The sequence below is a fragment of the Epinephelus moara genome, chromosome 21 (assembly GCF_006386435.1).
Source record: "Epinephelus moara isolate mb chromosome 21, YSFRI_EMoa_1.0, whole genome shotgun sequence".
Lineage (NCBI taxonomy): Eukaryota > Metazoa > Chordata > Actinopteri > Perciformes > Serranidae > Epinephelus > Epinephelus moara.
In genome coordinates, this window is record NC_065526.1 from 22162739 (window position 1) to 22190225 (window position 27487).

Sequence of the window (27487 nt, forward strand, 5' to 3'; positions counted from 1 at the left end):
TTTGTGTTATATATGTCAATAAATGTCCTCTAAACTCGGGGCAAAGTATTACAAATAAACCTCTAAGTTCCTATACACTGTTGTGAAGCTATCCTAATGTAACCCTGGCTGATAGAGTGGCACCAGCTGTGAGAGTGCGCCGCCACTGTGCGGCTCCCTGTCCCGTCAACTTCAGCTCCCTGCTTCCAGCACAACCAGTCAGCCACGGTGGTCCAGCCACGGACACGTCAGGAGGCTTCCGAGGAGTTTCACAGGCAAAATAATGGGGACTCATTGAGGACACCGTAACGTCCTTCATCTGCAGCATCCCGCTGGAGTAACAGAGAGGTAAGTAGTCAGCGGTAGGATGATTTCACCCGGTTTGATAGCCGTTTGCTGCTGCTGCCTGTGATAATGCATATCTGAATGTACCGTCAGCTAACGTTAGCTAGCTTGTATGCTGGCTAACATTTTTAGCTATGATACATTAATATAACCCAGAGGAAACAGTTAATGTTATGTAATTGTGTATTCATTCATAGTGTAACAAATTAACCGCTTTTCATTGAAACCGGCGACCTAGCGTTAGCACCTATTTTTACCCTGTTACCGTTTCACCGTTAACGGTAACCCCACCATAACATTAAAGCTAGCTGCGGGTTAACTGAACAGGCGAGCAGTTAGCTGAGCCCCGTCCCCATTCATTTATTTTCCCCCACTAGTTTCTCCCCCACTGTGTATTTTCTGAATCACCACTAATTCCCAGGCTTTACAGCGCTTTGTAAACATTATTTAAAATTCAGTTTTTGCTTTCTGTTCGTGTGTTTCCGCATTTTCCGTTCATGTAACGTTCGAGCGCTCGCGCACTGGTGACATTTTCAATCAAGCAACATGGCAGATTTAATCCCCGAAATTAGCATTTTTAGCCCCAAATAATCTGCGACATGCAGCTAACGTTAGCTTGTATCTTGTGTTAATTCACGTTTTGTTGTTAGTGGACTGTGAGAGGTGTTTACTTGGCTTGTAACGTTAAGCAAAGCAGTGCTGCCAACTCACCAAACAAACCACCTGCCTGTGGGTGCTATTTAAAAACTACATTTTCCAGAAGTTTCCTGGTTTTGACTGATTTAACACAGTGAGTGTGCATTGAATCTCAGTGCAGAGGATTGTAGTTTACCAAACATGAGAAGTATGCCTTGTGCCTAAAAGATTGAGTAAATAATGGTTGTTGTACCTGTATTTAAAAGAAAAGAAAACATTGCAGTGCTTTTGGCCTCTTCAATCCTTAAATATTTGTTTTTCCTGCACTATATATTGTGCAGTAATGAAAGCCAACACCGCCTGTCTGTCTGGGGTTGTGGTTACCATGGTTTATGTTACACACATAATAAGTAGGCTCATTTTGGTGCAGTTTGGTGTAACCTAATACTTAAGTGTGTGAGTGTAAAATGAGCCATGTGTTGGGTGTTTGTCTCACTCAGTCACAGGACATATTCTTTTGTCACTAGGTCAAAGCAAATATTCACTAGATCATTACAGATGAAAACCATAATTATGCAGTAAAACAAACAAAGACCATACAGGATATGGATGAATGAAGGACAGTTTGAAACAGACTGGGGAAATGGTTAAACTATAAAACAAAAACACAACGTTATAGATGAGAATGCTGTCTAGACAGAAGTTGAACTCATTGACTCCTGCATGTTCTTGAAGTTTTTATTTTATTTTCTGTACATAGTCAAGCATTTTCCGCTGAAAATCCTTTACATTTCCCACCTACGTGAGGTTCACAACTTTATAAAGCAATGAAGTAAAGTAAGGAAAGAAAATGCATACTATAGAATAAGGTAAACCACAACCAGGACAATTTATTTGTATAATTATTGAAAATTGTGCTTGATTTCTATTTATCGTGGGTTGTGCCATCCTAGAGGAGAGGGAAAGTGGTTTGATGGGTTGTTTGGGAGCTCAGACCTGACCAGTTTTTACCTTTACTTTACACATGCTACTGGAGTTTTGGTTTTAATATTCGTTGATTGAGGACTCTAGAGAGGAAATACAGCAGGTGTGGCGAAACCAAAAAGTTTTGAAATGTCATGATAGACTAGATGGGATCTGTTTCTGTGGACAAATCAATTTCAAACTAACTACGACCATAATACTCAGATGCCTTGTCTCGTGACTCATAATGGTACCAGTACACTATATGTAAAGACAAGGGCTTTCTACAATGATTTTTGCTTAGTGTATTCAGTTTCTCCTGGGTTGTTTGTGACTCAGTACATAGCACATTTCATTTATAAAAGGAAAGTATAAATCTATTTATGCATGGATCTTGTCAAATATTCAAACACAGAACAGATCCTAGCACAGGGGGAGGATGACTCAACAGCCTTGCACCCAGTAGGCCTGTGTGTTTTGTTTGATAGTGTTTACAAAAGGCTTAGCAGATGGGACAGTGGGGAAGAGGCCTTTTTGGAGGAGCCTCATGCATTATGTTTATCTAAGGCACTCACTTAGGAGCTAAACCAGGCTGGAGGATGCTGGAAGTCGGACCAGTGACAACTTCCTGATGACAAAACATGTTTGAATTCATCATGGCGTGGACTGCAGTCTCATGAGTGTACCAGTTCTATCTGTATTGGATGTCAATACAACTAAAATTAGCACTTGGGCTAATTGTGGCAAGCTGTATTGATATTTAATATAGGCTAACCCCTGCAGAGATTATACCCTTGGTATTTACAGAGCTTTCACCTGTTCACTGTCGTGATCACATGCTCATGATGTCAAGAAGTTCAAGGGTAATACACAACAAAAGATCAACATGTTAAAGTCCAATGTCCTGAATATCCCCACTGGTTTATTCCTGGAGCTGAGGAATGCTATCAACCTGTTTTGATTAGCACACGCAGCAATGATGGTATCGTACATGTGACTGACTGAGAGGAACGTCACACTGCAGAGTATTGCCTGTTTTTCCCTGAGCTTGTACTCTTATCAGGTAAAAACATTGCATAGCCGTTCACAGGAATTAGCTGCCTCTTATCAGCCATACACCGCCACCTTAAAGAGGCCATCCCATTGGCTGAAGCCTTTGTGTCCTGTCAGCTGACTGGATAAGCACAAGTGCACATCACGCACATAATAGCCCAGAAGAAGGATGACAAAGTTTATGACAGTGTTGCACAATCCCGTCAGATAGCAGTGTACTGGTATTTACCCTTGGGAGGGCTATTCCAAAGTGATAAGGTGGGCCACATTTGAGATTAGATTTAGGATGGCAGGGCGGCACTGTAATCATAATCTGAGGGAAGACAACATTGGTCCCAGTGGAGTGTCCTGAGCTGTGTAAAGTGAGAGCTGGTGCTCTACTAAAAAGTGATGAAGAGACAGAGGTCCTGGGGGGACTGGGAGCTCCTGGGAAACAACACAGACGACAACACAGACAACAGTGAACAGGATGAGTCCTTGTCTCTGAGGTCGTCTTGGTCCCTGGTGAGTCAGTGCTGACAGGTCTCTTAGTCGGTCACAGCTTTGGCCTGATGCTGGAAGGCACGGTATACTGTTAGTCATCATGTTTTGTTTGGTTTGGCACACTGCTTGGATTTATTGGCATATGATTGTCGCCAAGCCTAGTGGCTTGACACCTGAATACAGTGAATCAGATGGATGATGTCAGCTTTAGGGCTACATTGGAGACTGTTTTTTTTAGGGACTGTGACAGAAGTATTTGTATTTGAGATGGTCTGAAGTAATCTGGCTGGTTAGGAAGCCTGCATTGTCTGTTAAATCTGCTCATCTTTTCATGTCCAAAATATCAAGGCTGTCCTGTTTTAATTTGTAGTTCAGGGTCTGGCAGTGTAGCTACTTGCTGTGTGGACTTCTACTTTTGAGTTGACACCTAAAGAAGGAAAAGACACTGGATGGCAGAAGGTAAAGCATGTTTGTCACATGTGACTGTGCTCTTGATAAATCACTGAATACTGGCGGCTTTTCAGACAGCTCCCGTGTAAAGGTCATTTTTACTTTTAATGTCAAATATTCCCAGTTATATAATGACATTTACGGCTGTTTGTTAAAGACAAATGTCTTTGTGTGTCTCTGCACTTTGTGTTAACACTATCAGTCCAGGAGCTCTGCACTTGATACATCTGCAGTGGGACTTTCTGTGGTATCAAATTAAAAGTGAAAGTTTATTACGTAATGATGCAAATTTATGCCGCATGTAATTTGCTTGATAGCAACAAGACTGTTCTGGTTTCCAGAGATACAAAAAAATCCAGATAGAGAACCAGCATACATAGAACTGACCAACAACATGTGACATGTGGACATTTTACCTCTGACAGTGGCAAAGTGAAATGACCTTTTAGCTAATGTGTGTTGCCTTTGTTTTATACCATGTTTGATTCGACAGTTTTTGTCTTCTTGCTTGATGCCTATTGAATCACTGTGTTTGTACCAATCCTCGCTGCATTGAACAACATAAAACACATTTTCTTCTGTGAATAGTCTATTATGGTTCTGGCAGCCTCTTTGTCTTGTAGTACACAAGCTTTTCAGTAACCTTTCTATTAGTTTAGAACTTCCTTACACCATACAGGCAGTCATAATAAAATACACTTTTGAATGACAGATTTTTCCAGGGTTTCAATATGACTGAATATTTTCCTTTAGCCTATAGTTCCTTATTATCTTCCAGAAGGAAGAACAAAGGGCCTTAACTTGGGCATAACTTGTATTTTTCCATGCTCCTCTTTGTCTACAAATGTGGGGTGAAGTTCTTTGAAAGAATTGAGAGCTTCCTGTTGTTAATAGGCCCCATATCAAATCATCTAAACCCCTCTACGACCCTTTGAACTGTCAGCTTACAGTGTTGGCTGTTTGATATCACAATGGCTGCCTGCCTGTGTGTGGTTGGAAGTGTGGGAATTACTCTAATTACCCTGCAGTATATTAATAATTTATTGCGTTGTATTCATTAGCTCACGCTCTGATGAAACATATCATGCCAGTTTGCCATATTCCATGATGCCACCCATGCACAAATGCCCCTATTCTCTACTCTACATCACCCCCCCACTGCTCTCATTGCTGGAGTCTGAACAAAAGGTCAGTGTGAGATAGGACTATTTCAAGTTGCATAAACCCAATGAAGTCAGCAGGGGACGTGTTTACAAGCCCCACTAAACTAGACCCTGACCCGAACAAACCAAAATCATGTTTGCTATGTTAATAGTTAGACTGTGTATACTGTGTAGACTGTAAATAATCTAGTTCAGTAACACAGGCAGAAAGTTTGTATGATTAGCCTAGGCCTGTGTGCAATTTGCTCTCTGATTTAGTAGCTTCAACAGATTGCTTGTAAATTACTTTACAGTCTTTGAAACTGCTTCTCAACAAAAAAAAGTGCTCTGAGAAAATGTGCAGGGTTAATCCAAGTGCAAATAATTATAGCCACACAACCATGGCTTTTAGCATCTATTTGATATACTTAGCAGAGGGTTATGAATGTAAACAGGAAGTCAGCTGCTCCCATTGCAGCGCGGCAGTGGGAACTCTTTGTGAGGTTGTCTCTTCGCATTGTTTCAGTCCAGCCGTCAGCCCCCCTCTCTGATGCAGCTCATGTGGGACAGCGGCCAGTGACAGTGTAACAGAGGCAGGCTGTAAACAGGTCAGGAGATAACAGACACCACAGGGTGGGCAGGCAGGCAGAGAGGGAGCTGAGAGATGAAAGCAAAAGAGAAATAAAACCGTGCGATTGTCCAGAAGACGATATTTAAAAGACGAGATGACAGTTGATAGACTGAGAGAGTCAAGTGGAAAGCAACTACATTTCACAACTTGTACGGGCCAAAACGGTCTACTCCTGTGGACTTTTGCTGAGCAGCACATCCTCATCCTGTCTTTCCCTTAACTCAGCTAATATTCTTCTTCCTCCTTCAGGCGGACACGATGAACTACGTTGGCCAGCTGGCAGGTCAGGTGCTGGTAACCGTCAAAGAACTGTATAAAGGCATTAATCAGGCCACGCTGTCGGGCTGCATTGATGTTGTTGTTGTCCGCCAGAGGGATGGCACCTACCAGTGCTCACCATTCCATGTGCGCTTCGGCAAGCTGGGTGTACTGCGCTCCAAAGAGAAAGTGGTAAGTTGAAGAATTTAGTATCTTTTTTTCTTGTTTTTTCTCACTAACATTTTAAAGTCATATAATTATACAAATTAGTGAGCGCCATGTCAAGAAAGTTCAAGTTTATGAATCCCCCTCAGGAAATGTTTCTAAATGCGCAGTTGTGAGAAGGACCGTATGTAAGAATGCTTCATCTTCGAAGGAGAAGGCCCTGTTCCTCACTATGTGTACTTTAGTGAATGTTTTGAAAAGCCATACAGTATAATCAGTCTTGAAGACAAGCATTAGTTCTTACAGTGTAAGAAGTGTGGCTAGTACTACACGAGGAGCCCAAGATAAGCCAGTCTACTTTCAGGTTTAAAGACGATTTTAGTTATTGATTGACATCTCCCTGAACATTAGGTCACATTAACCTTCCAAGGGTTTCTCTTTGAGGAAGCTTTGCTGAATGTCAGTTTTGACTTTCAAACTCTCATAAGTTGTACAAAACATTAACCACATCTACATGCACACTTATATTACACTTTTATTCCAAATGTGAAAGTATTCTGAATTTGATGCGGTCATGTAAACGGTATATTCCTTTTGGATATTCCCAATTTAAACCCATTTCCAAATGTAGTATTTTCTGAGTTAGATATGTGGTATATGCAGGTATTATTTGGGTTTTAAGAACATTCTTTGGACAGTGTATTCAGAATATCCTTGTCAATTGGGGTGTTTACTGCAGTTTGTGACACTTGGTCTCTTCCCCATTTATGGTCAGCTCTGTGCGTTGCCATGGATACGTTGTACACGAACCAACCAAACAGCGGTTGGCAAGGCTGGGGTAGAGATGCATCCCCAAAAGAAAAGCTCACATTTCTGGTCAGAACGAGTAACACATCTACTTTTAAACATCATGAAAGACTTGGATATCAGCAGGTTTTTGGAAATGCACAAATATCGCAACGCTAACCATTTGGTGGTGGTTGAAGGAATGAAAGAGGGAAGCTGTGTTCCCAAAGTCCAACAAGTTCACCATCAGTGAAAAACTGTGGCTCGAGCCATTTCACTTTTCCATACTTTGATGTGATAAACAACACGTTATGGCACCTTAATGGGAGTATGCATGGCTGTGCAATATTCATTTTCATTAGCCATGTAAATGGCTAAGTAGGCAGCTGTTATAAGCCAAAATATTTTGTGTATGTAAATGGCTAAATAAAGAAGATCCATGGCTTGGGTCATCTGTGTGCTTCACTGAATATAAGTTGCCCCATTTACCACTACAAGGTTACCTATTCTCATGTCGCTTCTGCCAGAATTAATAGCTTCAGTGGAGCGTTTTTGAATCATTTAGGAAAGCATTTGGGAGATGGGTTGTACTGGGCTTTTCTCCCTCCTTGTTAGTAGTTTTTACTTTATATTCTGGCCTGGAGATAAGATCCAATTAATCATGGCCAAGGAACAATGGGGCTATTTATAGCACCCGCTTCTCACTTGAGAGAATGACATTTTTGTTGCACCTTTGTGTTGGCCTAGTTGATGGATAGTGAGAGCAAGTTAAGCCTGTGTTTGTGGTAGTTTTTATGTTGTTGTAAGTAAGTAAGTAAGTAAATATGAAGCCAAATATGAATTTTAAAACAGCAGATCTTCTGAGAGATTTGTAACAGAAACCTGCCTCAGCATCAGTTAAAACAAACTTTCTTGTGTGTGAAACTGAGGTTACTTGAGTTTATCATCTTATGTAAAGACTCAGAATATTCCATGGTGTTCAGCCAGTAATTAACAGGGGCTAAAACTAGATAGCGTTTATAATTAAATGACTTTTCCGACCACATCACTATCAATGGTGACTTTGTCCATGGATTCTATTAATAGAAGAGCAATGTTATGCTCCGAGTTGAATAAAGCTTATTCACTTGCTTGAGGATCAGAGTGGTAATGATTTGTGGGGGACTGACACTGTCTCACCACCTACCCAGAATGCTGATGGGCTCAGAGGAAGGACTGAATGAGTGGTTTCCATGGCAACAGCTCTACAACTTGAATGAGTGGGAAGGGGAGGACACGTGAAGAAGATGGCCTCAACAACAAGGGCTGTTGTGTAACAAACAGCTATGCGTGCGTCCCTGAGATCACTTGTCACATCCTCGAGGGCTGCTGCAATATATATTTATATGTTTTTAGAAGTTACTGGATCCCATAAATGATGCGATATTTGTCACTGATATGCAGATATTTCTAAAAAATTCAGAGTGGGAATTAAGTTGTAGCTGCCAGCCAAACACTAATTAAATTTTGGCTGTGGATGGCGTGTGTGTCTGCCCATACACTAGTCACTTTTGTTGGCAACCTGAAATGTTTTTAAGTACTTTTTGATTCTAAAATCACTTGGGGATAAGTAAACTCAGCTATGCATAAATAGTTATTTTCATCCGCTTTCTGCTCTTCCGGCCCGAAGTAAACACAAACTTCAAAAGTCACATTGTGCTGCCAGAGAGAAACAACCCAATACAAAGACTTAATTTTGAGCATCTGCAGGCATCCATTGCCTCTAGTAATACCAGTAATCCAGCATGGTGTTGGCAAATCCACAACTCAGTCAAGTGAATGTAACCTGTCACCAGCTGTGAGGGGCTGAAGAGGACCCTCATTTATTCCGACTCAATATTAATTGGGCCTTGAAATTCCCAGCCATCACTCACCATCCATAAATTGCCCTTAGCAACCCTGAGGGGGTGAAATTAAATCTTGAGGCTGTTTAGAAACCACAGCGGCATTAAAGGACATCAGCAAAAGGAAAGATACAACATGACGGATCACAGGAGAAACAGATGATGTTGGTGGCTGTTGGTTGAGAATTAATATTGATGATTTGGTTTCAGGTTTTCAGAGCAGGCTGAGCGCTTGTGAGTCAAATTCTGCCTCCTCTTTAGTCTCTGCAGTGCCAGACGTGATCTGGTTTTTGCTTTTATGGTGTCAAGTTTCTGAATGGCCTCGGGTCCACTGGGGGTTTGCCCGGCAAACATGAATGGCCCTGTTCTATTGGCAGGCTCCTCTGAATGCAAGCCCAGAGGACCCATACAGTTATTAGGTTTTGTAAAGCCCCCAGAGAAAGATGGGGCTGTATGTAGCTGCAGGGTCTCTATGTGGCCTGACATGTAATGTTGGATGTATAACAAAACAAAAAGGCATAGTCAGATGTATATATACATACATACATGCTAATTAGACATCAAGCAAACATATTTCCGCATGAAAAGTACCATTGTGCTTAAATCTGCCAAATTCTTCCAGATTGACATTGAAGTGAATGGAGAGCCAGTGGAGCTGCACATGAAGCTTGGTGACAATGGAGAGGCCTTTTTTGTCCAGGAAGCTGAGCAGCTGAATGTAAGTACCCAATTAACTACACACAGTAATTAAGTCACCCGCTGTTTGAAAAATAAGAATGAAATGACAATACAGCTGTGGGTTATTAACACAGACTTTGATTTAGATTTGCTTTTGCTGTGTGAAGCTTAGCAGCAAAAGTTAAGTGAGATATTGAATGGGCTGCAAATTATTTTTCAATCACACATCGACAGCAGCATCTGTCCGGGTTTCTAATGTGCTGTGTTGCTTGTCAAGCAGAGACCTTTTTTAAATAATGGGCTTATAATAAATTGTTTAGTGTTTGAGCCGAGCAGCTAATGTCCTCATCCTTTGATATATTTGTTATTCAATTAAATGTGATCACAATGCCTTAACCAGAACCAACAACAGTCTTAACTCTGACTGCAAAGCACACGTGTAGGGAAATGTTTGTGCGGGGAAATAATGGCTCCACAGCTGTGTAGCTGCCACATTTGACTGGAGACCTTTTGCTCAAGCTTTCCAAACTCTAATTGTGACAACTATCCAGTGACAACAACCCTGTTTTACTGGACTTCAGTCTGAGGCTAGGATCAGACACTAAGAACCATTAATGCTTCTTTGGTTTGCACTTGTTTAAATGTATCCTAAGCCTCAAGTCACTGATTCTCATCGATCCTTAAGCAGATTGTCCCTGCCCACCTGGCCACCTCTCCAATCCCCACCGAGAGTCACCTATTCTGGATCTCAGAGGTTGAGCACAGGCCACCAAAGGATCTGGAGGATGACCCCGCTGACCCAGAGGACCCACCCGAGCCTCCTGCTCCGAGCACCATGGCCACAAAAAAGAAGAAACGACGGAGGAAGAAGCATAAAGGAGACCCCCGAAGAGAGGAGCTGACCCCGCCCATGTCAGTCACTACCAGTAATGCTATTGCTGCTAACACACCTGCTGCTACGACTGCTGCTATGTCCAGCACTGGGCAAAATGAAGAGATCTTTGAGATGGACATGAGCTCTGACGAGGAAGCTGCTGCACATGTCTCAAGGTAGGTTTAGGGTCAGTGCTCACTGTTATAGCAGGGATCTGTTTAAACACAGATTAATTATGTATCCGTTTCACTCTCTCTATACAGGTCACCTTCAGTGACCACAATGCGAGATATTGACCCCAAATTACCCGCAGCTAGACACAGCCTCGATGGTTATCCAATGTCTGATGGGGACTGGCCTGCGAATGACAGGTATGTATTGACATGAACAGAGAGCCGTCAGCAAGAGTGTGGCCGAGATACGTAAATAGACTCTATCTTATTGATTGTTTGCATTTGCTTATCTATCCCTTTAGTCACGGCTTGTCTCAGGCCTTTTCCCCAAAGAGTGACTCCGAGCTGATGGTCAGGCCCTCAGAGAGTTTACTCAGAGCTGAGTCCCACATGCAGTGGACCTGGGGGGAGTTTCCAGAAACAACCAGGGTAAGCACCTCTCTCCTGTCATGATTTTTGGTCAGATAATTAAGTGCCAGAAGCAGTATCTGCTGATACCAGTCACTGGGTTTATTTGAAGCCTTTTATTGTGTAGCATTATATATTTATTTAACTATTCTTAACAACGTTGTAAATCAAGTATTACAACTAAGAGATAAGAAAGAATCACTAATTGACAACTGTTTATTTATTGGCAGCCAACACGTGCAACATATTATCTGCTCTGTCTCACAGACACAACTTAACCACAGCAGCCTGCACTTGGTTATTGGGAACAGCTTGGAACATAAGAAATATAGCTTTCCTGCAGAATAATATGAAATGTTACAAAATAAAATTAAAACAAACACAACACTTGAGTTAGCACAATGAATTGTAGTGAGGCACTAGTGTTAATTTTATAAGCTTTTTTTTTATTTGGTCTTAATCCTGTGGCGAATATCGTTGTTAATTTTTTTATCATATTAAGTTAATTTCATCCTGTTTTTTGGGGGGTTTTTTTGTAGTCAAGTTATAGGTTAAACAAGGCCATAACTATTTTACTATAGTTTTAGTCGATGAAAACTGTTCCTATTCCTTTTTAGTCATCAGATTATATCAAAGATTTTGGTCACTCTAGGCGAAATTTTGTTTTGTTTTTTGAAAAAGTTATTTCACATAAGATTTTTTTCTTATCATTACCTGGATCACTCTCATTGACAGATACATAGTTCTTGTCATACTGTCCTCTTAGTGACCTTTTCCCCCTGATATCCAAAATCCAGGTCACCAAAAAAGAGAAACCAGAGCTTATAAAAACCGTGACCATCACCCCATCAGAGAGCACCCACTTCCGCGTCATCCTCAGCTCTGAGGCCATGGAGAACGAGTCTGAGATCGAAAGGGGAGAGGGTGCCTCCTCCTCCTCCTCCTCAGTGTGTACCATTGTTAAGCCCGAGCCACGCACCCCTATTACCACTATGACACCTGTGATTCCTCTGGCATCTGTTGGTACCATAACCTCTGTAAGTCCTGTTTCCCCCACGGAGCCCCTGGATGTTTTGCCACCCAATGTAGCAACCTCCACCCCTTTCAGCAGCCAACAGAGTGATTCACCCTCAAAGAAGAAAGGTGCGTTATTGCAGCCTCTTTGAGACATGTCCTTTTTAGTTATGATCGCACATTAACTGGTAAATGTTTCTGTTGTTTGATGTAGGTGTCCCAAAGAGGAGCCAGCATCAGGGTCCTGAGGATATCTACCTAGATGACCTGAATGTACTTGAACCTGATGTTGCTGCACGATATTTTCCTAAGAGGTTAGATTATGAAAGAGGCACCTAATTAATGTCACTGCCTGACCTGTTCTAATTAAAAACGGAAAGCTAAATTAGGTCTATTTTAAAACTAAACAAAGCAAAAATATTCTCCTTCTAGACCAGCATTATGATATGTTGTTCTCTCTTTGTTCCTTCAGCGAGTCTGAGGCAGCGACAAAGCACTGGATGGACTCAGAGATGCACTCTGGTTCACAGTCCCCGCAGTCGGTGGGCAGTGCAGCTGCTGACAGCGGGACAGAGTGTCTGTCTGACTCAGCTAGTGACCTCCCAGACGTCACTCTTTCTCTGTGCGGAGGCCTCACAGAAAATGCTGAAATATCCAAAGGTACGCCAGAATGGCCCTCATAAAAAATGTAGGCGAAAGTGCACTTAGGACTTTTATGCAGGATAGAAAGTTAGCCTCAGCCAGTAGAGAAAAAAAACTAAATTCATTGTGTAACTACAAAGTTTTACCAACTGCATTAACGTCATTAGAAGGCGTCCAGCCACTGTTGGTGGAGGCTCTATTACATAGAAAAAACCAGACTGCTTTGTGTAATGGTAACAGTGTTGGCACCCACATTTCCATTTAAGGCCACAAGTGTCTATTTTACAAGGGCTGAAACAGTACTTTATCTCTTGTGTCTTAAACACTGTTCTGGAAGTGTCAAAACGTCACTTGATGTCAATTAAATACAAGTATTTATCATCTACATGTGTGTGCTTTTGTAAACTTTTCTGAGCGTGTCTTATAAGCCCTCAGCTGATGTGGCTGAGGGAAGAAAAAGTTTCCTGACCTTTCTGTCTGGCGTTAAGTAAGATGATATGGCTCACCACCGCTGACCTTTTCATGTGCTGTCCTTAATTAATGTTCCCTGTCTTTTGTGTTTGCAGAAAGGTTCATGGAGCACATCATCACCTATCATGAATTTGCTGAAAACCCAGCAATTATAGATAACCCCAACCTGGTTGTAAAGATAGGAAATAGGTAAGTAAGCATTTTTATTTCACACATAAGATATACAAGAGATATATTTTCTAAGTGCGAGGTTGATAGTGTTTCTTACGTAATGCTTTTGTTCCCAGATATTATAATTGGGCACTAGCTGCACCCTTGATTTTAAGTCTACAAGCATTTCAGAAGAACTTACCAAAGGTAACTGATCTTGGATTTCTGCTCTGTGTGGTGTCATTATATATGGATCATTGTAAACTGGCAACTAGCTTGTCAGTAACTGTCTTTGTCTTTTTGTGTAGGCTACAGAGGAGGCCTGGGTGAAGGAGAAAATGCCAAAGAAGTCAGGACGCTGGTGGTTCTGGCGAAAAAGGGCAGATAGTGCAATCAAGCAGGTGTGCACACACGTTATCACGAGTATTAAAACTTGCACTGAAAAATATTTTTTGTGAGACTCACATCCACATTTTCCGTTTGTTCTTCCAGTCAGAGACGAAGCTTGAAACCAAGGAGGAGTCTCATCTGGAAGAGGAAGGATCTTCCATGTCTCAGGAGAAACTGCCCTTGCCGTAAGTGGTCCCAAAGGTTTATTAGTGCTCGTTAGAGTCAAGTGAGTCCAGTGGCATGTTGAACTCTGGGATGACATTGTCAGAGAAAATCCACAGCTTTGTAAATCTGTTTTATAACAACTCAGCATAATTACATTATATTGTGAGAGAATTAAGTCAATGAACCAAGCTGTTTTGGCAAGGTTACATGGCAGATAATGAAGGGCTGAGTGTGTTCAGTGAAATTTAATATAGTGTTTTAATCAGCTTCAGGTCTTGAGCAGTTTTTAAGTTGCACAGAATTATTAAATAGGAGCAGGAAAATAGTTCTGAAACATATACAACCACAAGGACTATTTCACTGACTTGATTTGTTTCCAAGTAATTTATCTATATATATAGATACACATACATATTGTTTCCCTTTAGGCCTAAAGCAGGAGACTCATCCAGCGATGAAGAGGCCAAGGAGGTGAGCGCTGCATCCTGTCAGGAGAGACTGCAGCCAGTAGATGGTCAGCACCACCCCAGCCCACACACTTACAGGAAGTCACTACGCCTCTCCTCTGATCAGATAGTAAGTACATGTTTCCTTCCTCAAAATCATCTCTTGCCAACCTCTTTAAAAGTATAGCATTCTGCTGCTTAATTAGTCTTATAAGTTGAAGTTTAACTTTTTTTGACAGTTTAATTTTTAAATAAAAATCTGGTTGGTTTTCAGAGTACAATATTGATGAGGTTACAAACTGGAGGTGTAGAGAAGTCAATGAGATTTGTACTTGAAAGGGTTGATTTCATAGTGTAGAGCTCCCTCTGCTGGCCAGCTATGAACTGCATTGTGTTAGCTCCTCTAACAGTCTGTAGGGGGCTCTAAAGACCTGTACATGTTCACTGCACTGTGGTAAAACAAATCAAAGTGCAAAGTAAAGCCCACACTGTTGCAACAAGTTAGTGAATGAAATCACCTGCGCCTCCAGATGTCCTTCACCGTCTTCCTTTGTGTTACCAGGCCAGTCTGAAACTGAAGGAGGGACCTAACGATGTGACGTTCAGCATCACCACTCAATACCAGGGCACATGTCGCTGCGAGGGCACCATCTACCTGTGGAACTGGGACGACAAAGTCATTATCTCTGACATCGATGGCACTATCACCAAGTATGTGCCTCCAAGTCACTCACAACAATTTGATAACCCCAGCAGTGTAATGGTGCTGAACTTCCATGTGGTGTTATTCTACTTTCATGAATGCACATGTGAATGCTGAACAAGAGTTTGTGGCAAACTAGCTTCTAGTGAAAGTGTTCTTTAACTGTACTGATTGTGGGGAGTACTGAACAGTGCAGTAAATTGTCCAGGGCTCATCAGGTCTCCACCAGTGCATGGGATTTAGCTTCCCTTAAGTTGCATATAATATCAGCAGCTTGTGCGTGCTCGTAGTATATTCTTCTGTTAAGCTCAGTTCAGAGCAAAGATCAACAATGAGGTGAAACCATTTAAGTACGTCTCAGGGGAAAGTTGTTATAGTGTGAACTGGCCCGTCCCAGCTCAACTCAAGTCAGCTGATTGTGTCTGCTGTGACTCAGCTTGTTAAATCGCCAGTGGCTGGTTTTAGAGCGTAAGGCACGTCACCTGTGTCAGCAGCCAAATGGCTTGTAGCAAAGTCAGCCGGCCAAGTTAGTTACAACCTGTCAGCAAGTGTTGTGTGTGTTTGCTGTGGCATTCTCTGACAACAGCCCTCTATACCCGCTGAGCCAGAGGCCATCTCATCCTCATGACGTGTCGCTGCTGCTGCTGGCTGTATGTGCACATGTCACACACATATATTCACAAAGTACTCTTATGATTGTTAATTTAACCTGAAAAGCTGGTAGTTAAACCTTAAGCACAGAAAGTCATCGCTATGGAGACCGCGCACCAAATCTCTTGTTGCATTGGTGTAAACTGGTTTTGAGAACGTTGTCGACTGGCACTTTGCAAGTTGTTGTGAGATTCAACTTGTCACGTTGCGAATCTCTGCTGTGAACATGGCTCGTACTCTTGTAAAAACCTTTTTGCACTTTTGTAATATATAGTGTGAAATGATGCAAAAGTGTCTGTGTAACAGATGACGCATGTTCGTTTTGGATCATGATCTGTAAACATCCACATCGCCAGAAAGAAAGTAATTTGTGCTTTATTAAGACAGCACGTGTACAAGTGTTATACTAATTTGAGTCTCTCATGTCTATAAATTGCCCACATACTGTGAAATAACGCTCCTTATTTGATGGGCCGTGTGATCATCAGAGATGGAGGCCAGCAGGTGAATAAACAGTGACTGAAGCTGTTGCAGAACATGTGATAGCTCGGCTTAATATACAAAAGGGAGGAAAATGATAGAATAGTTTTAAAGCACGTTTTTCCCCTTCCTAAAATCTTTTCTTTGCAATTTCATTGCCATTGATAAATTAAAGTCCCTCTCAAACAGCAGATATTAAGTCCATAATCCGGTTTTAAGCTTTTTAATTAGCTAAAGCAAGCCCCATCTCTTTTGATACAAGTCTGATATCAGCCTGATGCCCACTCTTATGAGGTTCATAGGTGGTTTACATCAAACAGGTCCAGATTGACTGAAGCTTATTATCCCTGTGACCCTTCAGGCCAACCTGTGACATGTGACTTTCTTTGAGTAACAGGGTGAAGAGCACAGGGACTATTATAATGAGGCCATTTACATTTCTGTCTGTAAGCATGCACAGCCATAAGCTGCGGTTGAGACAGTGCTCGCCCTATGGGCCCGTAATCCTCATTAGTGGAGAATGGTCCATAATGTTCTGTTTATGATGAAATGGTAAAGTAGTTATGGTGCTTTATATGACCTTCTTGAATGGTCTGTACGACCGATCTAGTTTCTTCTTTCAAGCACATGTTTCCTATGACTCGTTTACTCTACATCTGCTACGATTTAGGAGCCTGTTACCTGGCAGATGAAGAGATCTCCGTCTTTATGCCACTAATATCTCTTTGTGTTTGTTTGAATGTTTAGGTCAGATGTGTTTGGGCAGATCCTGCCACAGCTGGGGAAGGACTGGACCCACCAGGGCATTGCAAAGCTCTACCACTCAGTAGCTGAGTAAGTGCACGACAACATTGATTAATCACAGAGGAAGGATGAATGGTTGGTCAGTGGTTAGCACTGTCTGGGTTTGATTCCCAATAGTCTCTCTGTGGAGTTGATATGCTCTCCCAGTGTTTGCGTGGGGTGCTTGAGGTTGATGACTCAGGAAGTTTAACTATATCCAGGACAGAATTATTGTAGAAGCTAAAAACACCATGAAACTCCATGTCAGCGTTCGACCACTTTTCTCATCGTGGTTTCTTTTGTGGGCTTAAAAACTTTAATTTCGACCTGTTTTTGCTGCTTTAGTCATGCAGACAAAAGGAAACTTGAACCACACAGGCGGAAAAAGGCTACTGTGGCCATTAGTAGTGATAATAAATAGAATCTACTGTACAGATGGAGGACAAATTAAAGGAAAAACTGAATAACAGACAGGAGAAACATATCAAATGCAGATGCTTCCATGCATCAGGGCTCGCTAAATGGTTTGATGAGCATGAAAGACATAAATAAAATGCCACAGCCTTTACAGTCACCAGAACTCAGAATAGTTTCACACGTTTGAAAGATTTTCGACCATCATGTGAGACAATAGTCTCCACCACCATCTCAATAACACCCAATAATATGATATAAACTTTCATCTTCAAATCTATTTAGTGATGTCTGTAATAGTCTCTGATGATTTGTTGTGTCTGGCTAGATTTGTTTTTCTTCTTATTTGCTGAAATCAGGTTGAGTAGTAAATCTCAGTGTGTACATTTACATGCTATACATCTTATTCCAGATAAAAAAAAATATTCCCACTAAACGGTGGTGCAGTGGTTAGCATTGTCGCCTCACAGCAAGAGTGTTCCTGATTCGAACCCAGGGTGGGGGAGCCCTTCTGTGTTGGGTTTTCATGTTCTCCCTGTGTCAGTGTGGGTTTTCTCTGGGTACTCCAGCTTCCTCCCACAGTCCAAAGACATGCAGGCTAATTGGTGACTCTAAATTGTCCGTAGGTGTGAATGTGAGCGTGAATGGTTGTCTGTCTCTATGTGTCAGCCCTGTGATAGTCTGGTGACCTGTCCAGGGTGTACCCCGCCTCTCGCCCAGTGTCAGCTAGGATAGGCTTCAGCACTCTTGTGACCCCTAACAGGATAAGCGGTTACGGAAAATGAATGAATGAATATTCCTTTGCATGCAGCCGTGCATACTCCAATTTAAGTGCCCCAACATGTCTTTGATAACGGCAAAATTTGGAACAGCTGGAGCTGCTTGTGTCATTTTGCCTCTTTGCATCAAAATAAGGTTTTTGTTTAACCGTGCGAACACAGCCTCCCTCTTTCATTTCTTCAGTCGTTTTCTTGAAAAGCTCGGCATTGCAATATTAGTGCATAACCAAAAAGCTGTTGATATCCAAGTCTTTCATAATGTTTAAAAGAAGGTATGATTCTCTGTCCGTCCAGCAATGTGGACTTTTTTTGTGTATGCGTTTCTAACAACAGCTTGGAAAACTGTGGGCTTGTTGGTTTGTGTACAACGTAGAAAAGCTGACTGTAAACAGACAAGAGGCCGTGCATTGCAAACTGCAATAAAAACCCCAGTTGAGACGTATATTCTGAATGTCTTTTATACATGTCCAAAAAATGCCCCTAACACCTGAATAACATCAGTGCGTCAGACATAACTTCTTCAAAAAAGGAATATTATCAGAATATTGTCATGTTTGGAGTTGTATTGGAATATTAATGTGCATGTAAACATAGTCAATGAGATTACTAGATTAACTAATAGTTGTATAAATGAGAAAATATCTTGTGGAAGAGTGGTGTTCATCCCTGCATTATGTACCACAGACTTGGCAAGGAACAGCACTGAAGCTGTTTTGGAGGCTTGTGTTGGCCTGCCTCCATACTGAAACACTTCATGTTGGTTCTCCCTTTAATTTGTCACCCATCTGTACCTGTTAGTAGAATTTCCAGTGAATTGGTTCGACCTCAGGGCGGCAGTGATTAGCGCTGTCACCTTGTAGCGAGAAGGTTTTGGGTTCAAACCGGCCTGCTGGGGCCTTTGTGTGTGGAGTTTGCCACGCTGATTTGGTTAATTGGCGGCTCTTAATAGGTAGGTGTGAATGTGAGCGTGAGTTGGCTGTCTCTATGCATCACTCCTGTGATTGATTGGCTCCAGCCCCTTGTGACCCTCTAGTATAAGCACGTATAGAGGATAGATGATGGATTGTGTGACATCTGCACATTACGAAAGCATCTGATCTTATTAAAGAGCTATTCTTAGTAATTGCTAATGATGGTCATGATATTAAAGTGTATTGGAACAACTGTTAATGAGCACCACTCTCCCCATCGGCAGAAACGGCTACAAGTTCTTATACTGCTCAGCGCGGGCTATTGGCATGGCAGACATGACAAGAGGTTACCTGCAGTGGGTCAATGACGGAGGCATCATTCTACCCCGAGGACCTCTCATGCTGTCTCCCAGCAGCCTTTTCTCCGCCTTCCACAGGTACAAGAACATACAACATAAATGTTTCACTGTTACTAAGCCAAGTACGTCTTTTTCCCAAAGCTATCACATACATTAAATGCTCCTTATTATGAATCTTGTGATCTGATTTCAAAACATACCATATTTGTTCCCCTTCAAACTATAATCCTTTTTGTCTGGAAACTTAATTTCACATTAAATATTAAGTTTCCTACTCCAAATCCTCCCCAAATCCTCGTTCATTATAATAAGCCTTTCATATGCCGAGGTTGTTAAGGCCACAGAAAACTCAAACTCATGAATTTCTAACTGTTGGTAGCCTTGCCATCAGCTCTTAGAAATCTACGCATGTTCAGCATCTTCTTGCAACTCTATTTTTTTTTTTTTTCATCTTCATTTCCTGGTTTCCACTATCGGTTCTGAATGAGCTGAGAGATGCGTCTTCAAAGAGAGGACAGCTGCCAAAGCATCGCCTTTGATGGCCGATTGGCATGTTTATTAATTAGCTAGTTCAACCAAAGAGAACGACAACCAGCTGATTTCTGTAGATTTCTGTGCAGCAGCATGGAGATGTGGATGGAATTCTATAGGAGACCAAGTAACATACTCAAAGTGACGCTGACAAAGTACAATGTAGCTGGTAATTGCGAAAATGATTGGTCTCTCGGTGAACAAGATTTAGCACAGGATGCGACTGATCCCTTGTCGAAATAATTTGTGATGGCATATGTTAGCGTAGTGTAATTTCAGTCTTTAACTATGCCAAAAGCCATCTCCATTGTCTGTATTCTCTGTCAAAGGTGACACAAGTAAACAAACTTGTTAGTTACTAGTTTAGATGAACACTGAGAAGCTGCTCTGCTGTGTTGTCATGTTAATCATATATCATTTCATTTGGATTCTTCTGTGACCTTTACCTTATACATCATGGTTAATGTGTCACCATAGCAACCTGCAGCATGTGGATTTTTGTGTCATGTCCGTAAATTTCACATTTATTCTAGATTTATATGGTTCTCTTGATTTAATTTGCATTAACAGAGACATCCCTACCATCAGAGCTTCAGGAAAGCTAATAAACTGATGATTGTAAACTAAATATATCTGAAAGAGATTAGAGAGGAAGATGATTTAGAGAAGCTTAGCATGTATTTTGCGATGTTAACTCTAATTCAGATTTGACTCACGCTAAGGACATGCATGTGTGTGGCACTCTAATCAATCTGTCTGTTTGCTTCAGGGAGGTGATTGAGAAGAAACCAGAGATCTTCAAGATTGAATGCCTTACAGATATCAAGAACCTGTTCCAGCATAACAAGCAGCCATTCTACGCCGCCTTTGGGAATAGAGCTAATGTGAGTTAATGAATGTTTGAAGATGTCAGACTCCCAGACATTAAAGCGCTCGTTTTTTACATGACAGCGAGCCGTGTTTTCCAGAATCCGCCGCCGACATGATGTATTGCAAGACCAACATGACACGTTGGCTATCAATTAACAGACATAAACATATGAAATCAGTACTGGGCTGAACCTGGGCTGAGGTCACTGGCGGGAGTGCGGGTCCCATGTGACATCGTCTGTTGACGGGGGCTCAAGCAGGGCACAGCGTCCCATCTTCAGCTGCATAAACACCAACACCCATATGAAACACTGGGTCAGCCATCAAACCTCTGTCTGTCTGTAACGCTTGCCAAAGAAAAGAAAACACACAAAAAAACAACCCACACAAACACACACAGCCTTGCACTCACCCATCAGAACATTCAGTCTGGAAATATTGCCATTAGGTGGAACACAAACAGGAAATCTTTGGTTAATGTTATTAACGCACTTATGTCAGTTTGTACCCGTGTGTATTATGTATGAGAACTGCTTTCTGAAAATTACATGATAGAGTGTGTTCTCAGATGGCTTTTAAAGGCCCAGTGGCTAATTTTTCATCATGTATAAACTAGTTTTATTCATATTCTTTTATGTCTCCATTTCTTTTGCCTCCATACAGGATGTGTTTGCCTATAAGGAGGTGGGAGTTCCAGTGTGTCGGATCTTCACAGTCAACCCAAAGGGAGAGCTGATCCAGGAGCAGACCAAGGGCAACAAGTCCTCGTAAGTACATTGTCTGGATTTGTTTGTCTTACTTTAAAGTTTCACAATAATAAAAACAAGACATTGGTACCATGAGAACCCCAAATCTTACAGTTACCCGCCAAATTGAATATTTTAAGAGACTAAAGAAATATTAACTTAAAGCTGCATCAGTCAATATTTTATATGAATGAAAGATTTTTTTTTTTAAATGACTTTGTGTTATGTGAAAGTGCTCTGGCGTAGTGAGACACCCACAGAGATTTATCACGCCACCGTGCAGTTGCTCTCAGCTCTATTGAGCTGTTTAGAGTTGTCCAACCTATTGTTCAAGTTTTACAGCTCCAAACTTTTGTTTTGATTTATACTCACTTCTCTCATCAATCCCGTTTTTAGCAGCAGAAGGCAGCTGTTTTCACCAAAACAAAACAAAAAAACACTGTGATTACCTGACTGCACACTACCTGCCCAGCACCAAACAAAAGACAGAGAAAGTTAGAGACTAGCTGGTAAATATAGAGGAAAATTTAGCATCTAAAGAGCAAGATATTTCTCTTGGAAGATTGTAGAAAACAAAACAGAACAAAAAATAGGGTGATTACAGGATTGAAATTTTTTGTCAGCATGCCAGACACAAATTTTCACATAATGCTAATGTTACTCACTGTAATGTGGATCTGTGAATAAGTAATTGTTTGCTAACACATATGCCCTAACAACTTAATGATGTCATATACAAACCCAGATGTCAGTTTATTAGGTACACTCAGTTAAAACTAATGGAGTCAGTCAATCCTACCTTATGGCATTATTAGATGATGTTGCAGTACAACTCTGATGGTTGGTACACTGCTTGCATTGTAATTTTTAGTCTAATTTCACTTTTATATTTTCTATTTTCATCCTTATTTTTATTTATACTTCTAAATATTATTTTTTTTACCTGTCTCTATGTACCTGTACTTATTTTGGCACTTGTGCTGCTGCAACACCCAAATCCCCCCTCTGGGGATCAATAAAGGCTTTACTTATCTTAATTTATCTTACCTTGTTGTACTGAGAGATTGTGCCATTATGTCCACCCCATTTGTATCAGTGAGGGCTGGCTAAATAACAGAAATACCTCAGATATACAAAATAATCCTGCAGTTTAGTCAACAACTTTTTGAAGCAGTTTAAACAATTATAATCTTCTTCAAAGTAGAATTTACTGCAGGACTGTACCATTAGTTTCAGCAAGGTGTACCTAATAAACTGGTAACTGAGTGTATGCCAGCTTATATCACTGCATGACTGAGTGACTGCATTTATGTATTTTAAGTGAAGCATTTTAACAAGTGTGTCAAATCTTTTTGCATGATTGCCAACAAGCTGTAAATAATTGTTCCACAGTTAAGTATTCAACCCTTAATTATCTCTCTTCACTCTCTCTGTCCATCCCCATTTCTCTGTCTCTCTTCCTGTCTCTCTGACCTCAGTTACAGTCGGCTTAGTGAGCTGGTGGAGCATGTGTTCCCTCTGCTGAGTAAGGAGCAGAACGAGGCCTTTGTCCTGCCCGAGTACAGCTCTTTCTGTTACTGGAGACAGCCCATACCAGAGTTCAACCCTGATGAACTGCTCTAATCCAGCACATATGGATATCCAGGTGCTCATATACATGCAACTGGGCTGTGCACTTAAATGCATCTCCAGAAAACACATGGACTGAAACCTAAACTTTCATATATAGTTCTCAGACATGCACACACAGTAACAGGGTTATCACCATAAACACAAAATAAGCTGGTAAACAGTAATTATAGTTGAGTGGAAGTTAAATCCTGATGAATAATCCCCTTAAAATTGTCACCCCCGGGAGACGATACTAATCACCACGTAAATGATCATGTTTCCTCTTGCCTGTGAAGGAATACGAACCCAGCAAGCATTCTGTAGTCCCCATCACAGCACAGGGATAAAGATCTGAGATTTCTCTCTGTAACTTCTAGCAAACAGGATGGTCTGCATTTGCCATCAGGGACACGACTGAAGCCCCACGCGAGGCATTAGCCCTTAGCACCAGAGTGTGCGCTGCGCAGAAGGAAAAGACATTGTTTTTCTTGAATCAAGTTTTTCACATTTCCTGAACGCCCTGAAGAAGTGATATGAAATGTTCAAAGCAGGAAGGACACACAGGGTAGGAAGTTAAAACCGACGCCAGAAATAGTTTGCTGTGGCTGCTGTATTTGCGCAGACGCATGTGTCCATTCTTTATTCTGTCCTGTAACATCAAGTAAAATAGTGATAGTGGCAGGTAAACAACTGCTACGAACCATACACAGCAGTTAGTTTACACAAAGCTACAGTTAGTGTAGTTTTGTTCCCAACTCTCTCTGCTGCGTGGTCATTAGTTGGAACAGATTTCAGATCACCACTTTCCCCCTGTAGAGTTTAAGACACTTGTACTGACTGAGTCATGTTAGGTATTGTTAATTCTCAAGGTCATACCAGGGATATAAGTTTTGCCAACAATATGTGAAGATGCACATTTAGATGTGACTTAAAAACAAAATGAAGCAGCTTCATGTTATATTGTCTCGCTGTTATTTTAATGTTTATTCTGTTCTACAAGCTCTGGCGAATCAAGTGTGTTTTGTTAACAATGCAGTCATTATTTATGATAATTGGTATGTTTTAAGTTATTGATTTCTATCGTGATGCCTTTGCTTGTCTGAAAAAAAAAGTAATTTATCACAAATGCAATGTGGAAATACTTCAAATCGGTATTTTGTATGATTGGTCGTTGGTTAACATGCACTTAACAGTAACTGCTAGGCCTTGTACGATCTGTTTTTTTTTGTTTTTTTGTTTTTTTTTAAGCCTTGTATCCCATTCTCACAACGATCTGTATTCCTTGTTTTACAGTGAAACTTTTAACATGTAAGATACATACACATTCCTCAGCAAACCTCAGAATCCGCAGCTTTAGTATTAAAGTATGTGTGTAAATGTAAAAGATGACGCTTGAGTCGGAAAGGGTGGAAATAAGCAGATCTGGAGAGACGGCTTAAAATGAAGGATTTTCCATTTGCAAGGTCCTCTGTAGATGGGAATATGTAAGAGTGTGTGTGTGTGTTTGTGTGTGTGCGTGCATACATACCTAATCACCGAGCGCTGCTGCTGTCAGGGTGGCAGGATTCATTCACCCTTTGCTTATGTTCCCTCAGTGGCTTTACCGAGACTTATCCAACGCACTTTGTCTAAGCTGCACCCTGAGAACGCCTCTCACCCACATGCACTTCACTGAAGGTCTTCATAGACAGTAGACCAGAGTATGCAATTAATGCAAGATGAAGAGTTCTAGTTTTACCTCTTTGTTGTGTGAGTGACCTTCTGACACCACAGACAAATCAGCTGTTCTGAAAATACGTTAATATAAGCAATTGTTGAAGGAGGGTTTGTGTTTGTAGGCTGCGAGGCAAAATGTGGGGATTTGGGGTGCTGGACAGCGCTACCCCATAGTGTGTGCATGTGTGCATGTTTGCGTGTGTGTGAGTGAATGTGAAAAGACAAAAGACTGATCTCGTGCCTCTGGTGACCAGAGGAAGAGCCATTGGATCTTGTTCGGAGATAAGCAGGAAATACTTGAGGAAGCTATTAGAAAGCACGTCAGTGGCATTATATTGTGTAATAGAAAAAGACGTGGGCAGATGTGCCATGGATCATACTTCCACCACAAGTGTAACAGCAACATGACAACATGTGGTAGTAAAAATTAAAAAACATAGAGTCCGACTGAGACCTGGAGGGAAACTTTGATATTTTTGGACCTGGACCCTGTTTTCCAATGTTTTTGTGTCGAAGTGACTAATGGAGACAACAGTATTCAGAGAGAACGCTGCGGCAATGTGCACCATCAATCTACGTCCATTTTAAGTGCTTGTTTTTGCCACTGACAGGCTCAGATTGTTAGATTGTGTCTGATAACATCACCGACCCTGCAGGTAAATGAAACAATTTTCTTCTCCTTTCGCTGTTCTGTTTATTGTTGTGTGTAACCAAGTCTTGCTCAAGGAAAAGTCTCATCCTAACATCTCGTGGACTTGCTGAAATCAGCTAAATATTCAGCCCTGACATTGAAAATCTTTTAGATAACACAAAGCGACGCTTTCTGTCCTCCAACACAACAAACTCTTCCTGGCACTTTCCCTTCGATCTCTCACTAACGTTTCCACTGTTGTTAATCCTGCAACAAGTCATCTCTCATGAAATTTCAGAACAAGAATTTAAATTTCTGTAGACACTTACAATGGCAATTCGAGCCTGTCAGTGGCAAAAATAAGAACATTAAATGGACGGCTGATAACATCACAGACAGTATCCTGCAGGGAAATTAAAGTTTTTTTGTGTGTAACCAAGTCTTGCTCAAGGAAAAGTCTCGTCATGACTTATGGAAATCAGCTCAATATTCATCCATGACACTGAAAATCTTTTAGATAATACTAAGCTACGCTTTCTGTGCTCCAACTTTTCCCAGCACTTCACCTTCCATCTTTCGTGAACGTCTCCGCCTTTGTTTATCCTGCAACAAGTCACCTGTCGTAAGATTTCAGAACAAGAATTGTATTTCTCTGTGGTAATGGGTGGGACGGTGGTGCAGTGCTTAGCATTGTCGCCTCACATCAAGAGGGTTCCTGGTTCGAACCCAGGGCGGGGGCGTGGGTTTTCTCCGGGTACTCCGGCTTCCTCCCACAATCCAAAGACATGCAGGTTAATTGGTGACTCTAAATTGGCCCTGTGATATTCTGGCGCCCTGTCCAGGTTGTACCCAGCCTCTTGCCCAATATCAACTGGGATAGGCTCCAGACCCCCCACGACCCCGAGCAAGATAAACGGTTACGACTGAATGAATGAAAGGATGAATGTAGTGTTCTTTTCCGTGACAATGTCAGACACTGAGCCTGCCAGTGGCAAAAATGAGCACTTTTAATGGATGTAAATTGACAGTGCACAAAATGTTTCTCGGTTGCTGACTGTGGACCAATTTCAGATATTGTTGTCTCTATTAACCACTTTGACACAAAATCATGTGAAAACAGCGTCCAGGCTGAATTATAACAAAGTCTCCCTTCAACAGTCAAAAACCATTCAATGAAAAAAAGCACAATTTCCGATCATGGCTGCGTACAGATTGCCACTATTATCGTCATTATTTTGGCTGAAGTGTTTCCGCGTTCACTCTGTAGCTCAGATGTTTTTGTGATGATTAAGATGCGTGCTTCGCTTTCGCTTCGATTTTTATTTGCTTGTTCTCGACAAAGTTTGGTGAAGTCAAATAGATATATATCTTATGATTAACAAAATGAAATTCCATTCTTTCTATGAAAGTAAAGCATCTTGTGTGGAAGAATCACACTTCATCCTGTATGATCCTGGGATACGTACGTGGTATATAAATATATATAAAATATTGTTTGTTCTCACTCAACTGCTGTGGAAAAAATGATCCGGTATATATGCTGATCATCACATTCTTCTGTCTTCGATGCCTTGTTTTTTTTGTTTGTTTTATCGTTTCTTATAAAGTGTATGATCGTTTGTGTGTTTGTTTCATTCTGTTTGGAGGTAATGCTTGCTATCTGATTGTGTCTGACCAACAGAAATACCTTAAGTGTATGCTGTGTTTGATTTGTACAGAAATGTGGTTTAAAGTATGTTTAAAGAACAAAATACCTTGTAAGAAGAGAAAAAAAATACAGGCCTAATGAAGCTAACAGAGTGTGGCTTGTGGTCATATTTGTATTAAATAAAGTTTCTAACTGAATACATTCACGTGTGCCACATTATTCCTGTGTCCAGTCAGAGTTAAAAAGTTCAACAGCACCCACGGGCTACAAAAGGAACTTTTACCCTGTTGCTTGTTTTTAATCATCAACACATGAATAAGGTTATTGCAGCTTAAATACCTCAGGTAAGGTAATATCACATTTGTTTGTTTTATTGAATAACAACCAAATAAAGAGTCCTCTGAATTAACTGTGAATAGAAATTGGTGTTTTTCTCTTCTTTTAAAGGTTAACAGAAGCTGAGCTGAAG

General features: G+C 41.2%; 1 protein-coding gene across 5 annotated transcripts; it reads left to right on the top strand.

The window, feature by feature from the left end:
- The first annotated feature begins 169 nt into the window (after positions 1 to 169).
- Positions 170 to 27219, top strand: lpin2 (lipin 2). Of its 5 annotated transcripts, XM_050074657.1 has the most exons (21): positions 3341 to 3480; positions 3830 to 3918; positions 5932 to 6132; positions 9397 to 9492; positions 10138 to 10502; positions 10590 to 10697; positions 10802 to 10928; positions 11705 to 12050; positions 12136 to 12235; positions 12394 to 12581; positions 13130 to 13223; positions 13322 to 13391; positions 13493 to 13585; positions 13677 to 13759; positions 14168 to 14315; positions 14748 to 14896; positions 16767 to 16853; positions 19191 to 19343; positions 20566 to 20680; positions 21330 to 21433; positions 22891 to 27219. In XM_050074657.1, exons 3-21 carry the CDS (start codon positions 5941 to 5943, stop codon positions 23033 to 23035), a joined length of 2763 nt encoding a protein of 920 aa, XP_049930614.1. In that variant the 5' UTR covers positions 3341 to 3480; positions 3830 to 3918; positions 5932 to 5940; the 3' UTR covers positions 23036 to 27219. The 5 variants fall into 5 exon arrangements, with proteins under 5 accessions (XP_049930613.1, XP_049930611.1, XP_049930615.1 ...); XM_050074656.1 differs by lacking the exons at positions 3341 to 3480; positions 3830 to 3918 and adding an exon at positions 170 to 327; XM_050074654.1 differs by lacking the exon at positions 3830 to 3918 and having other exon boundaries at positions 3145 to 3480.
- Positions 27220 to 27487: the final 268 nt, after the last annotated feature.

Bases quoted from the DNA above. Each gene is read 5' to 3' on its own strand.
- lpin2 (XM_050074654.1), top strand. From the start codon at position 3,367: ATGAAGAGACAGAGGTCCTGGGGGGACTGGGAGCTCCTGGGAAACAAC. The intron at 9,493-10,137 runs GTAAGTACCCAA...TCGATCCTTAAG, and splicing joins AGGAAGCTGAGCAGCTGAAT to CAGATTGTCCCTGCCCACCT. The intron at 13,224-13,321 runs GTAAGTAAGCAT...TTTTGTTCCCAG, and splicing joins GTTGTAAAGATAGGAAATAG to ATATTATAATTGGGCACTAG.